At 40.8% G+C, this 15,568-nt stretch overlaps 2 protein-coding genes across 2 annotated transcripts; both read left to right on the forward strand.

Annotated features, from left to right (window-relative positions):
• The first annotated feature begins 4,666 nt into the window (after positions 1–4,666).
• LOC127771645 (SWI/SNF complex subunit SWI3D-like) lies at positions 4,667–11,186 on the forward strand. Its single transcript, XM_052297571.1, has 7 exons — positions 4,667–5,038; positions 6,587–7,128; positions 8,239–8,925; positions 9,016–9,182; positions 9,265–9,794; positions 10,370–10,533; positions 10,677–11,186. Exons 1-7 carry the CDS (start codon positions 4,699–4,701, stop codon positions 10,902–10,904), a joined length of 2,658 nt encoding a protein of 885 aa, XP_052153531.1. The 5' UTR covers positions 4,667–4,698; the 3' UTR covers positions 10,905–11,186.
• A 1,663-nt stretch (positions 11,187–12,849) lies between these two features.
• On the forward strand, positions 12,850–15,438 carry LOC127769917 (probable carbohydrate esterase At4g34215). The gene is made up of 2 exons (XM_052295577.1): positions 12,850–13,747; positions 14,975–15,438. The coding sequence occupies exons 1-2, from the start codon at positions 13,103–13,105 to the stop codon at positions 15,185–15,187; spliced, it is 858 nt and encodes a 285-aa protein (XP_052151537.1). The 5' UTR covers positions 12,850–13,102; the 3' UTR covers positions 15,188–15,438.
• Positions 15,439–15,568: the final 130 nt, after the last annotated feature.

Consider the following 15,568-nt stretch of genomic DNA (forward strand, 5'->3'; position numbering starts at 1 on the left):
TATTAAGCGTCGATATGATTGGATTCTTGTTGTTTTCGTTTGTGAAAAGTGGTACGAAAGAGTAGGTTTGAAGAAATTGGTAGCTTGCAGATTCAGGGATTTCATTCATTGGGATCGATTTTGTCAGTTTCAGTCATGTGCACATATTGACCGATTCCAATGGGTGGAGTAGTTGAGAAATTGCATCTGAATGTACCATCCAAAGCATCTTTAATCATACAAAGCAGAGTACATAATACAGAGCACTAGATCGAGCAGAGAGCAGAGCCACCCCTACTTCAACTGCCGTGCTGCTTGTAATTTTTCTGTGAAAAATGAGAAATTTCAAACATAACGTCATAAATTTCTTGTTTTTATACGCAAGGAGCGCATCTTTGCATTAAGAGAAATAAAGTTTATGTACAAGCTGTAGCAAAAAGGAAAAGAGAAGGGGGACGGGATACAAAAGATCAACAGCTAGCTTAAGCCTATTCTCGCGGTAACAGAAGAGGACGGCCTAAGACGAGACCTAAATGGTCAGCACCGGCAGCGCCGTGTGTGCCAACCGCCAGAGAGTAGCTTCTACCGCCATTGCTCGGGCTATCTCTGACCAGGGCTTCTGCTGAGAGTTGAAGACCCTATTGTTCCTCTCCTTCCAGATTGTCCACGCAGTAAGGGTTGCAATTGTGTCAAATCCCCGCCTGCTGGCCCTCAACTGTAAGGCAAGAGTTGCAAAGCCAGAGATAGAAAGAGTCTTCATTCAAGGGGAGACACTGTGGCAAACCAATGCTGGAAAGAACGACCCACCAAAGCTTACGAGACTCCGGATAGGCGACCAAAATGTGATCAATGCTCTCTTCATGTTGGTCACAAAGCACACATCTGTCTGGATGAGGCAAACCCGAGAACGCAAACGGTCCGCCGTCCAACAGCGCCTCATCACGACCAACCAAACAAAGAACCGGCATCACGGAGGAGCAAGAGTCTTCCAAATAGGTTCGGATTGGAACGGAGCCCTTCCCAGGAAAAGCGCACGATACGCCGACCGTGAAGAGTATACTCCCGATGCTTCCCACTTCCAGATGAAATAGTCGGGGCGGTCAGAGAGCCGCACCGACGACCTCAGGAGGCTCCAAAGCTGAAGGTACTCGAGGATAGCTTGCATACCCAGCGCCCCAGTGCAGTCCCTAATCCATCTCCGGTTTTAAAGGGCTTCGGCCACCGTTCTACGATGGCGAAATTGTGCCGGGACAGATGCAAAAACCGCAGGAGTGATGCAGAGAATGGAGGAACCCTCCAGCCAATTGTCCTCCCAGAAGAGGATGGACTCTCCATTGCCCAAAACACAGATTATTGAAGCCGTCGCAAAACTTCGCTCCTTCAAGGAACATAATGTCATAAATTTCTAATAAATGTATGGTTAGGGGTCTGTTGGCGGTTATTAAATGCCAATTATATACCGCCAACATCTGCATAAAGTCCAGATAATAAAACATCCAACATAGTGATAGGTGTTAAATCTCACATATTCCACACATGTTGGTGTTTATTTGATGCAGGTGTTTAACCCAGAAGTTGGGAGGAAAATCAAACTAAAGTGAGGGAGAAATACATATACATATACTTCGAGAAATGGATAAAGGAGGACCAGGAGAGGAGATGGGCCGAAGGCCAGGCCAGGAGGGCCTAGTTTAGGTTCGGCCGAACCCCTGGTTGTGCCGAACCACTATCTCCACCGTTCATCCTGTGGTTTGGCGTGGACGTCCCAGATGCACTCCTAATGACGGTTGGAGGGTACTTCGGACATTTCCCCTTCCACAACCGTCGTACCTACCTCTATAAAAAGAGCTTCACTCCTTCACTCTCACACACACTTCTAAGCTTGAGCTGAATTATAAGGGGCTCTATTATACTATATTGTATACTAGAATAGGAAGAGAGTAGAGTAGAAGAAGTCAAAAGAATTCTGGAGTTGTCGGTAATCTTCTCTCATTTGTTTTATTCTGTTTATTACTCTGATTTCAATAGAATTATCTTCCTGAGTAATTAATGTTTATCTTGTGAGAATTATCTCTTGGTTAGTTCCTAAATAGCATACAGGATTATTGTTCACTATAATCAACTAAAATATAGTGATTGCTTTGGTGAGTTATAAACACTATAGTGATTGCTTTAGGTAATTGTTATCCAATAATTGCTGTGTATCCCACAGTACGTTTGAGGTAGGTGTAGAGGTGGTAACAGCTCTCGAGATCACTTAAATCCTCCCTGTCCGGGTACGTAGTAGAGCGACATCTAGGAACAGCGGGTTGCCAGTGCTTGAAGTATTGCGTTAGGATTAAACTTAAGCTTTTCCTAGACACTGTTTCTCATTAGTAAATTCTCTCTGTCCTAACCTATCATTTGCTCGGTGTTCTTGGATGAACCGAAGGAAGATCTGACTGCACACGTTCCCTTGGATTCGATACCCTTTGGAACTCCGTAAGGGAAGTGCTACATCGATACATCCGTGCGCATGCGGATTTTATCTGTGACCGTAAGAATTATCAACAGGGTCAAACCGTCAAACGTTGGTGACTTGGTAGGCTGTGGGATGGGCCATGGAGATAGATTAGGCCCTAAATGTTTATGAAATCGATAATCCAATTTAATAGACTAGTAATATACTCCCTCCGTTTCAGGTTATAAGACTTTCTAGCATTGCTTACATTCATATATATGTTAACATATATATGCTAGAAAGTCTTAACATATATATGAATGTGAGCAATACTAGAAAGTCTTATAACCTGAAACGGCAGATTCATTAACATATAGTAGTATATGAATGTGGGCAATGCTAGAAAGTATTATAACCTGACGGATGAAATATTTGTGTTAACGCCACCATGGTACCTTGATAATGCAAATCAAACAACCAAAAAATGATATGTTTCACGCACACATTGGACTAGTAGTAAAACCCAAGAAAAGAATTCAGAGTGTATCTCATACCACACAGATAGACACTCTGCATACGTGTTTTTTGTTACATCTAAACGTCTTAAAGCTCTATGTTGGATTTGAATTTTGAAGTTTGCATGTTAAATTATAGTGATTTAAAACTTTGTATTTCATCTAAAATAGAAACAAAATGATTCACTCAAATGTTATCAACGAAATTGAAGATCTATATTCATATCCTATCTTACTATAAAGTTATCCCCCACTAACTCCTTAAGCTTGACATGCAAAAATGCCACATCATCATCCACTAACGAGATGCCACATCATCATCCACTAAATAACAAGATGCCATATCATCATCCACTAACAAATCATCACATTTAACAATCATGCAAACATGCTATATCTTTATAGTTTTTTTTTAATTTAACAGCTTTCAAATACAAACATGTTAAATTATCATCCAACATAATTCACATAACGTTTCAATGTGTATGTTTATTATGTTTTATGATATTCTATATACTTATATAGTTCATCCTCACTTAGTTAGTGCTTAAATGATTAATCTATGGTCCAAATTATCTTTTTCCTTTTTTTCTCTAATTAAGTCATATAACATCAATTGTTTTTAGCCTTTAGATGATTAATCTACGGTCCAAACTATCTCCCTACTTTTCTTCTTCTATAAAGTCATAGCACCTTACTTTTTACGTTTGAATCACCATTCTACATACTATTTAAATTTAAATTATCATAAACCACATCAATTTACTTAATCTGATGTTAGCTAGCTATCTAACACGTTATTTTTTTTATTGTTATCATACTAAATTCCCGCAACAATGCGTGGGGTTTCACCTAGTATTTATGAAGCTAAGCTAGTACTCCCTCTGTTTTATTATAAGTCGTTCGATTTTTTTTTCAAACTATATTTACTTTGACGAAGTTTAAAGAAAAAAAATAGCAACATCTAAAATATCAAATTAGTTTCATTAAATATAACAATTAATATATTTTGATAATATGTTTATTTTGTGTAAAAAATATGATTATATTTTTCTATAAACTTGGTTAAACTTAAAATGTTTGACTAGAAAAAAAATCAAATGACTTATAATATAAAACGGAGGGAGTAAGAGCATCATGAACACTCCTTCTGTATTCTTCCCAAAACTAATTTTGAGGGTATTTAGGTGAAAAATCGGATCCAACATATCCCCTATAGTTCTCAACACGTTTTGGAGTTGAGGGAGAGCAAGTGCTCGTCTTCGACTCCCGCATTTCTCGCTCCGTTGATTTGAGGGAGAGCAAGCGCTCGTCTTCGACTCCCAATCGCGTCTCTCCCACATAAGGGAGGAGTGCCACGCCAGAAGAGCGCGCGATCTATTCTGTGGGGATGGAGGAAATCATAGATTTTTGTTGATAGTTTAATAGAATGACTCACTTTTAACTTTTTTTAAAATAAAATTTAGGTTTCATTCTGGAGAGATCAGTTTTGTGTTTCCTATTTTCACTTTAAGAAACCCAAAATCAAATTTTTGAGAAGAGATCCTCTAATACCTATAGCTCCACAAATGGATCAAAACTGTGCCAACAGGACAAAAGAAACCGAAATAATAATAGTACTGGTAAGTACATACTAGTAGGTCCCACCTGTAAGTGAGACGGATACGCTGACCCTGGTCAACACTCGACCAGAGTTCAGTTCACCGCTGAGCTGACTGACATAAATAAATGCGGGAAGAGAAGGCGCCGCCGACGACGCCAAAAATGGAGCCCAAACCCTCGCCGCCGCCCGCCGCCACCACCGCCACCGCCACCTACCGCCGCCGCGGCAAGCCCAAGCCCAAGACCAAGCGCAAGGCAGCCAAGCCCCCCTCGCCGTCCCCGCCACCCAAGCGCCAGCAGGCCAGGGACGACCCCCCTCCCCCGACCCCGCACTCGCCGCTCAACCCTGCGCCGGAGGATGCGCCGCCCCAGCTCGACGCCGGGGAGCGCGACCCGCCTCCGCACGCCCGGGTAAAGGCGGCAAAGCTGCCGCCGGTGAGCGAGGAAGTCCAGGCCGTCCTTTCGCGCGGAGCCGGTGTCCACGTCGTCCCCTCCTTCGCAGGTAAGCCCCCGACTCCGGAATGAACTAAAATGAATTTAGGGCTATTTTGTTCTTACAAAGCCTTCGTGTTTGTTAAACAATGACTTCATGGGTGTAATTGTTATACTGTCTGTCTGGTTGTGAGTTTTATCCAGACATGTAATGCCAAGTTAAATCGATTCTACTTGTATCAACGCGGTGAGGAACAAGTTACAAGTGTACGATTGTATCCTGATTAGGTGGCGGCGTCCCTTCGATTGCTCAAACTATTACATTTTCTGCTCTACTCGATTGCAATCTAGCTTTACCAGTGGGATTACTGTTTGTGCATAAATGTGGCTCAACACTTGGGAACATGGGACTGGACACTAGATGCAGAATATCTTCACATGAAAAGATTTATCTTGGTTCTTCACATGAAAAATATTTGCTTCTTTCACCAACTGTGAGTTGTTTTGACCACGAACTCATTAGTTAAGAAAAATTCACAAAACACGAATCGAGTACCATACATTCATAACATATAGTGTAAAATGGCAGGCCACTTCACTGGTTGAATCGGAGAAAACCAGGACTAGTGGCTTCGACGATCTGCCAGAATAAATGACTGGAAGGTAGAAAGACCGCTGTCTCTAGCATATATACATGGGGCAAAGAAGGCCCAACCCACTCATTGGATGAACCATGGTGAACTTTAGGCACAGTTTCATGGAAAGGAGTTTAAGGAGGGAGTAGGGATGTTAGATTACAGAGGCTGTCCCCACCGATCATCCCACAAGTGATATTGTTCTGTAACATGGTGAATATACAACCTATACAAATTCATTGCACTATACATGCTGGACAGCAGGACAGGCAAACCAGGACTCATGTAATCCAATTTTTATAAACTATGGCCCATACTTATCTTTATAAAATTGAATATCGTGTGCCTCTGTCATTCTTGTAAACAACTTTTGTTTTGCTTTTTTGGCATAACAACAGATTCAAAGGGACAGGTCAATAACATTATTTAAAGATAGTTTTTTTTCCTGATAAAGTTGATCAGTGGTAACTTGACAAAACTACAACTGCAGCCACACATACCCTACATTGATTTAGCTATCGATATAACATTAAAAATAAAATGCTGCAACCCTTCAAAATAATGTTGATCGTTCCCTAAAGAGGGGGTTTCTGTTTTTTGTGATAATGGAAAAATCATGTATGTCTTTCCTGCGACTGCGTCTTGTACAGATCAGTCACTATAACAGATCTAGCACCAATACCAGTTGTATAACACAATAGCTTTCATTTAACAGTGCCATATTTATTTCATCATAATGGGTATGTCTGACCTACAAAGGAGAACAATTCAGCTGTAAAGCATTACAAATTTGCAATTGACTTTTCCTTTTATTAACTGTGCTTGTTAGTTATTCTGAATTGTGACTAATCATTTTGTAAGTTGATTATTCTTCATTATGTGCTATCTATACTTCTGTTTGTTTATGTGTTTGTGTTATCCTTCAATTTAACACTCTCAAACTGTATGAATTGTCTTTTTTGTTTTTGTTTCACTCCCTATAGGATGGTTTTCATGGAAGGAAATCCACCAAATTGAAAAGCAAGCATTGCCTTCATTTTTTGATGGGAAATCTTTACGGAGGACACCTGAGATATATTTGGGAATTAGAAATTTTATTATGAAGAAGTTTCATTCTAATCCTCAAATGCATTTGGAGTTGAAGGATTTGACTGAGTTGTCAGATGGGGAGATGGATGCTCAGTTGAAAGTCTTGGAGTTCTTGTCACACTGGGGTTTGATCAATTTCCACCCTTTTCCACCAGCTGTACAGGGGATGAGTGAGCTGTTTGAGAGCATAACAAATGCTGATACAGAGGAGAAAATTTCTGTAGTGGAAAAATTATTTCAGTTTGAAACAGTGCAGTCATATCTCATTCCTGCTCCTAACCAAGCAGAGCTGACAGCTCCGATTCACACCCAGAGCTTGCTTTCTGAGCCTACTCTAGCTGAAGATTCGATTACCCAAGCTGAGTCTTCTGTTGAGTACCACTGCAACTCTTGCTCAGTTGATTGCTCGAGGAAGCGCTACCATTGCAGAACTCAGGTTTGTTCATTATATCTCATCACTTGAACAAAAAGAATTACCTCGCTTCATAAGTAATTATTCTCTATCATTTTGAGTTTTTGACCATGATTGTTTCATAATTCCATAGTCAAGTAACTGAGATGTGGGTTGTTCAAAGCGTTCTTTTTTAATATTGAGTATTATTTTCAAGAAGATAGGTACTCATAAACCCCTGAATCCCTGATAAATGTTGTGTGTGCCTGCTTATGCGTCTTTCTGTTATGCTCTTATGTAGCAATCCAACTGGTTGATTTAGCAGACTTAAGTATCTTTTGTAGAATAGGTCTATAGAGCTGCACTTGAATAACTTCTGTGAACCTGTGTAACTTCTTATCATCTTTTTAGCTGTTTTTTTTTTTACTAACATGAATAATGGATTACAGAGCATCTTGTTACACCTTATCCTTTGTGCATAGACAGTAAATTGGAGCATTGTACAAAAAAAGAAGAATAAATCCATTTACAACACTCTACTATTAGTCTATTACCTGACTCTAGAACACAACAATCAACTGCAAAACCATTTGATTCACATCCCTTGGCCTGATCCCACCCGGTTTCTTGCTTAGGTAGCTTCATGGTAAGGTCAATATGGAGCTGATGGTAGAAGGGAAGGGACTGCTAGGTGGCAGCTATGCTTCCCTTCTTGCCCTTGCATTTCCACTATCTGGGTTGCTATCTCAAGCCTGGTAGATAGGTGGTTGAACCATAGAAAGTGGTATCAAGGACTAGAGGGGCTTGATGGGATGGGTTTAATTGCAAATTTACATATTTGTTGCGAATAGATACTTGTACAATTTAATCAAGTACCATATTTACGCAATTCTTGCTGGGCAGTGGTGCTTGCATTAATCCCATACAAAAATATTTCCTGGCTAATTCCCTCAATTCTCATTCCCTGTCTCTGCTATTGTCATGCGCAGCCATTAGGGCCCATATAGAAGCAGCACCCTACCATTGTAGGGCCGATGGTACTTCAATGGTTCTTTTTTCTTCTTTTTTTGGCCTAACATAAGTACTGAAGCATAGTTCTGAGGTCTGATGATTTATTTAGCTGAATGCTGATTGTTTTCTCTTAAACCTTTCCAGGCAGACTTTGACTTGTGTTGTGACTGCTATGACAAAGGAAATTTGGATGCAGGCATGTCACAAACTGATTTCATCATTATGGAATCTGCAGAAATTCCAGGCTTTGGTGGTACTAGCTGGACTGACCAGGAGACCTTGCTTCTTTTGGAAGCTTTAGAAATTTTCCAAGCAAAATGGGGTGACATTGCCGAGCATGTTGCTACAAAAACCAAAGCACAGTGCATGCTACACTTCCTTCAAATGCCAATTATGGACTTATTTCTGCATGACGGAGATGTTAATGAAACATCTCAGGAAACTGCAGAGCAGGTCTCAGCAGAACTAGGTACTTCTCATGTAACTGAGAAAAAGGAAGTAGAAGACAAAGCAGAAGAAATAAAAACTAATGATAGAAAAACTGTTGCAAAACCAAAACTGAACTTGACAGAAACAGAAGTAAACCTAGACGACAATGCTGCAAATAATGATACCAAGAGTTCAGGTGATATCAATGTGGATGTATGTAGCAACACTGGTGTATCAAATAGATCTTCAGATACCGAACCTACAAAGAAGGAAACTTCTGGGGAGAACACATCAAACATTGTTAATGACGCCCTGAAATATGCTTTTGAGGCTGTTGGTCACATTCCAAAGATAGAGGAATTGGGTTCATTTACTGAAGCAGGAAATCCTGTCATGGCACTGGTAAATACATTCTTCTGGCTTTTATCAATTTTCTCTTATGAAGTTTAAAGCAGGAACGCCCTTTGATGTTTTTTTAAAAAATAAGTGCAGGCGGCATTTCTATCTGGCCTTGTGGATCATGACGATGTTACTACGTTGTGCTGTAGTTCACTGAAAGCTATATCTGATATGTCTCCTGCTCTTCAACTGGCAACAATGCATTGTTTTATTCTTCAGGATCCACCAAATGACCTCAAAGATCCACCGGTCAGTATAAGGTAATGTTGATCATACCATGAGTCTTGCTTAGAATAGAGTTGCTATTGCAAATCTCACTGATTGGGAAATTGGAACTTGTAGCTTTGCAAACACAGATGGTGGGCAACAAAAAGACAAGGATGCTACTTCAAATCCAAGTGTTACTGACAAGGATGACAATTTAAAAGAAGAGTCTGCTTTATCTGTGGAAGAGCCAAATACTACATCCCCATCATCAAAAAACACCAGGAAATTATCTAATGCAAAGGAATCTAAGGATGAATCTCCCCAAATGGAGCCCAAACCCAGTAGTGCTAACGATTGTGACAATCCAATTTCTCAGGTGGCAAAGAGGGCATCTGATAATATAAGAGGACACAGTTCCACTTCGCTTCCTGTCAGTCTGAATAATACAAATGAACCTTGTTTCATATCTTCCCAAGAGGCTAGTGCAGGAAACACAAAGGACACAAGTCATACGGAACGCATAGAAGGGGATGAACCAATTTATGAGGATCCACCATTACAAGGAAAGGTAGAGTCGAACAAGATTGAACATGAAGTCACTGACTTATCTACTGTACAGCAACATGAGTCCATCCAAACAAGTTTGAAAAAGGGCCACATACAAGGTAACTTGTTTAGCTTCTGTCTTCAATGTTTTGTAAGACCCATCAAGGATCAGCCTTGGCTGACAGGCATGGTTACAAACCTATCTATATAGACATATACTAATTGGCATTCCGAGGATATTCTCGTATTAATCAGATAAACAGTGAATTAAGTCTGTCGATCCGTCTAGGTGGACCGAATTATAAGTCCTTAGATTACATACAACATACCAATTATTGATTTCGAAATCTGTATTTAAATTAACAAGATACTAAATTGAGAGTCCAAGATGGATACAGCTTCATATTTAAAAATTCTGGATTTTAAAATTGTTAAAAAAAATCCAAGCTGCATGGGTTACGGACTGGTTACTGTTAAATTTTTTTTTGTTCAAATATCACCAGATTTCCTGGACTCAACCAGGATAGGAATTTCTCAATTATTATGGCATTTCTTGGATTATCTCTTATTAAAAAGTTTGACATGTAAGAAATACTGCTGAGCCTTCTGCTCTGCCTTGTCTGGATGTGTAGTTTCCTTTGATTTTCTTTTTCATGTGCCATGGAGATAACTTCCCATATTTGTCACTTTACAGATCATAACAGTATTAAGAAAATAGTTGCCGATGATGTCTCCATACAAAGGCTACAGCGGGCAGCAGCCAGTGCTATTTCAGCAGCTGCTGTGAAGGCAAAACTCCTTGCGAAGCATGAGGAATATCAAATCCAGCGACTAGCTGCACTTGTGATTGATAAGCAGGTATTTTATAACCAATGACTACAGTACCGTTTCCATACATACAAGTAGCATATACCTCCTGTGATATGCATGTATATATGACCATAAAAATATGCATCACCTCTGTTTTTTCCCTCATCTAATCAAGATCATATTTCCTGCAGCTCCACAAGATGCAAGCGAAAATGTCAGTTTTCACTGAAGTAGATAATTTGGCCCTGCGAGCAAGAGAACACACCGAGAGAACCCGGAAGAAGCTTCTGATGGAGAGGAGCGCGATAATCGCATCTCGGATGGCGGCATTGCCACCCAGACCAAACCACCAACCTGGGATGCCTGGGAGCAGATTGCCAGTAGGGTATGGTGTGAATCAGCATCTGAGGCGATCTTGAGGCCTACTTCGCACATGCTGATGACCTAATGTCCACCTTCCAAGAAGTATAGATATAGACTGTAGGGCTGGCTTTTGTAGTTGTTGTGCTAATCCAGTAATCCACCATGACCATGTGCAATATCCCATGTTAGTATGTTACAGGCTTAATATTTTGAAGCGTAATATTATTGCCTCACCTAGCTTTTAGTTACCCCTGGTAGTTTAGAACTGCTGTCACCTGGAATGCAGTATGTATCCTATCTTACTATAAAGTTATCCCCCACTAACTCCTTAAGCTTGACATGCAAAGATGCCACATCATCATCCACTAACAAGATGACACATCATCATCCACTAATTAACAAGATGCCATATCATCATCCACTAACAATCATCACATTTAAACATCATGCAAACATGCTATATCTTTATAGTTTTTATAATTTAAGAGTTTTTCAAATACAAACATGTTAGTTTAGCATCCAACATAATTCACATAATGTATATATTTATTATGTTTTATGACATCCTATATACTTATATAGTTCATCCTCACTTAGTGCTTAAATGATTAATCTATGGTTCAAATTATCTCTCATTTTTTTTCCTCAAATTAAGTCATATCACATCAATTATTTTTAGCCTTTAGATGATTAATCTACGGTCCAAACTATCTCCCTACTTTTCTTCTTCCATAAAGTCATACCAGCTTACTTTTTATGTTTGAATCGCTATTCTATATACTATTTAAATTTAAATTATCCTAAACCAAATTAATTTACTTGATCTGATATTATCTAGTTATCTTACACGTTATTTTTTTTATTGTTATCATACTAAATTCCCGCAGCAATGTGCGGGGTTTCACCTAGTTATAATGGTTTCAAGATCTAGGCTTTGGTGCTCCTGTCACCCTGTGCTTCTCATCTGCAATGCCAATTTTATGCTTTCAGAATTCTCACGGCAACTTGATGCAGTAGGATGCCAAACTGTATAAATGGTAATTCCTTGGTCCCAAAATAACTTTATCATATAGCCTCTACCATCTATCCCAAAATAAATTTATCTGTCATCCTATCTACCTTCGGTCCATAAATCGACGAGTTTCACACTTTTACCTGCATATCTACTTATACTACATTACTACCATGTTAAATGAGGGACACCTTGGACACTCTGTTTTCTTTTTTACTCCACATTAATCTGAATCCTCGTGGCTAAAAACAAGTTAGGTAGTATTTGTGTTGTCAAAGAACTGATGGATGGTGGATCACTGGGGGTATGAATCAATTGCTGTCTTTTTTTCACAGTGGTTCTGGTTAGATTAGGTAAAAGTGAGTACTGCTCCAGAACCACGATTAGCTAGTTAATAATGTGGCGAAGAAGGCAGGAATGCAATTAAAATCGTGGGTAGTCGCATCTAACAACGATTGATGTTGCACCACATGTGCATCGCAACATGTTTATCACGTTGGAATGATGGTGACGTGACCTTGGCACCCCAAAGTATCCAAACCAACCAATTTCATTTGCTTTTCTTGCTCACTAAACTCAAATGCATTTATTGTCCTACAAGTACAAGCAAATTACGTACAACAAAAAACAAAGAAAGTTTGAGAAATTTCACACGAATACAGCGCGGACTTGAATTTCCCCCCAATTCTAGAATTCAGAAATTTTGAAACCTGCTCTCCCATGAAAACTATCATGTACATCAAACTGCTTATCGAAATATAATTGGCAGCTCTCCTGTTGATTTTAATTTTTATCTCAATAAAAGTATGTACATTAAACCGACACTTTCTTTTTTTATAAATTTCAGATAAATACGGGGCAAACTAAAATTTCCTTGAAATTTCAAAAAAAAAAAAGTCTACAATTCTGAAATTTTGAACCCCTCCCTGGTCCGAAAGTCTGAACTTGAAGCCAAGCAAGGCAATCACCTAAGACTCGTTGTGTAGCTGCTCTCTTTTTATATATATATAAATTTCAGATAAACACGGGGCAAACTTAAATTTCCTTGAAATTTTTGGAAAAAAAAAAGAGTCTAGAATTCTGATATTTGGAACCCTGGTCTGATGAAACTCTGAACTTGAAGCCAAGCAAAGCATTCGGCAGTGACAGGTCCAAGTCAACCAACCACCATCAAACTAAAAAAACGGCCTCTCTTCTCCTCGCGCCGCCGCAGCCGCAGCCGCAGTGAATGGTCACGACGAGATGAAGCCCATGGCGCGGCAGCCGCTGCGGCTGCTGCTCGCCGCCGTCGCCGCCGCGGCGATGCTCTCCTTCCTCCTCCTGCTCGCGCCGCCGCCGGACGCCTTCCTCTCCGCCTTCCTCTCCCCTTCCTCCCCCTACGCCCACCGCCCCAAGCTCCTCTTCCTCCTCGCCGGCCAGTCCAACATGGCCGGCCGCGGCGCCCTCGCCCGCCCGCTCCCGCCTCCCTACCTCCCCCACCCGCGCCTCCTCCGCCTCGCCGCCTCCCGCCGCTGGGTCCCCGCCGCGCCGCCCCTCCACGCCGACATCGACACCCACAAGACCTGCGGCCTCGGCCCCGCCATGCCCTTCGCGCACCGCCTCCTCCTCCTCCTCCACAGCGACGAGGTGCTCGGCCTCGTCCCCTGCGCGGTGGGCGGGACCAGGATCTGGATGTGGGCGAGGGGCCAGCCGCTGTACGAGGCCGCCGTCGCCAGGGCGCGCGCCGCCGTGGCCGACGGCGGCGGCGATATCGGCGCCGTGCTGTGGTTCCAGGGGGAGAGCGACACCATCGAGCTCGACGACGCGCGCTCCTACGGCGCCAAGATGGAGCGCCTCGTCGCCGATCTCAGGGCCGATCTCCACTTGCCCAATCTGCTCGTCATCCAGGTTCTCTCTTCTTCTTGTTTTTTTATTTTTTTTCCTCTCAATCAGCCACCACCACCTTGTGAATTGTGATTGGTTGGTTCATTGGCGCTTGCTTGAATTTTGGTCTAATTGAGCTTCAAGCTAACTCCTTGTTATTATTATTATGGCTAACCTCACTACGGCACTACTCGATGGAGTATTTTGGGGAATTAGGAGAAATGTTCAGCTTGCAAGTCGGTCCTCTCGTGATTCTTACATTGAATCGCTTTCTTACTTTCATATCAAATCACTCTCAAATATTAAGGGTTACGTCTTGATTGACGTTCACGCCTGAAACAAACTCCACTTGGCACAAGTAGTAAATTGCATCTTGCCGCTCTATATAGAGGAAACTAATCCACAGGAAAGTATAGGAGTAGATGTTAAGAGATTTATGACCCAAGATTCTGATAAGTCTTCCATGAAATCAAGTCCCCTCCCCCCTCCCCCCCCCCCCCCCCCCCCCCCCTTCCCCCTTTTAGGCATAAGCCAGTTTGGCTGATTGCTTTGTGTACCAAAAACTCTTTTCCTGCTAATATATTGACGTGCAATCCTTTTGCGCGTTCGCAAAAAGAAAAAGAAAAAACAATCAATCCTCTAACATTGGTCATTCATAGCTGCTCTTCTACCTGCTATATGATATGGAACATCTTGTTGACAATCAATCTTCTAACATTGGTCATTCATCTTATTATCTCCCTAATCCAATTGCCTCACATCTTCACAGTATTTCTTTTGCAGAGATATCTTAACAGTACTATTGTTATTACATGGTCTACTTATGTAGTTTGTGAATCTTGTGTGTTGGTAGAGTCTGGATCATTGTTTGGTATATTACTATGATTCAATATTGGAGAACTTGGCGAATATGATAACCGAAAATAGAGAATCATTACATAATTCCATTTGAGTTGCTTTGCTGTTGCCTTTCTAGGACTAGAGCTATGAATAATAGTGGTTCATGCAATCGTAGGAAGTGATTTTTATACCAGTAAAGTTGTAGGGAAGTCATTGATGCAAATTCTGGACCTGCTGCATTTAGTCTTGACAAAAACCCAGCTATCTCCGATTTGCAGTTTTACACATCTGTACTCTCGAGCACAAATTTTTTTAGAGAAAGAATAGTTTAAAAAAGATATGGTTTGATCTTTTCATATGTCTATCTTGTACGGCAAATAAGAAATTTATATAATGGTTTCATGCTTTCAGGTTGGTCTTGCATCAGGAGAAGGAAATTACACTGACATTGTCAGGGAAGCTCAGAAAAATATCAATATTCCTAACGTCCTTCTTGTCGATGCTATGGGCTTACCACTGAGAGATGATCAATTACACCTCTCTACAGAAGCTCAACTCCAGCTTGGTAACATGTTGGCCGAAGCCTATTTAAAATTTAACTCATCTAGAGGTTCCATGCTATAGCATCACTAACACTGTTGGATTTCGTAGCTGCAGAGTGAAAGGCAAATACCATCATTCTTTCAAATATTTCGTTGTAGTGTGTAGATCATTGTACAATAATGAACGATTTTAGCTCACATGTTGTACATTATAGAGGAAAAGATTGTTCCAGCCGAGTAGCATTTGAAATGGGATCTTTGGTAATATTCCCAACAAATTCGATCTCGACTTACCCATGATTTATTGATTATATGCTATTTTCTGTTACCACACTCAGCTACGAATTCATGCCGTTTTGGATTAAAAAGTCGGTCAAATATTTTTTTAAAAATTTGAGTTTCAATATCATTTCGTATATACATATCTCATCCTTGCAAAATTTCAAGAACTATTTATCACCAT

Source organism: Oryza glaberrima, chromosome 4 (genome assembly GCF_000147395.1).
Source record: "Oryza glaberrima chromosome 4, OglaRS2, whole genome shotgun sequence".
Classification (NCBI taxonomy): Eukaryota; Viridiplantae; Streptophyta; class Magnoliopsida; order Poales; family Poaceae; genus Oryza; species Oryza glaberrima.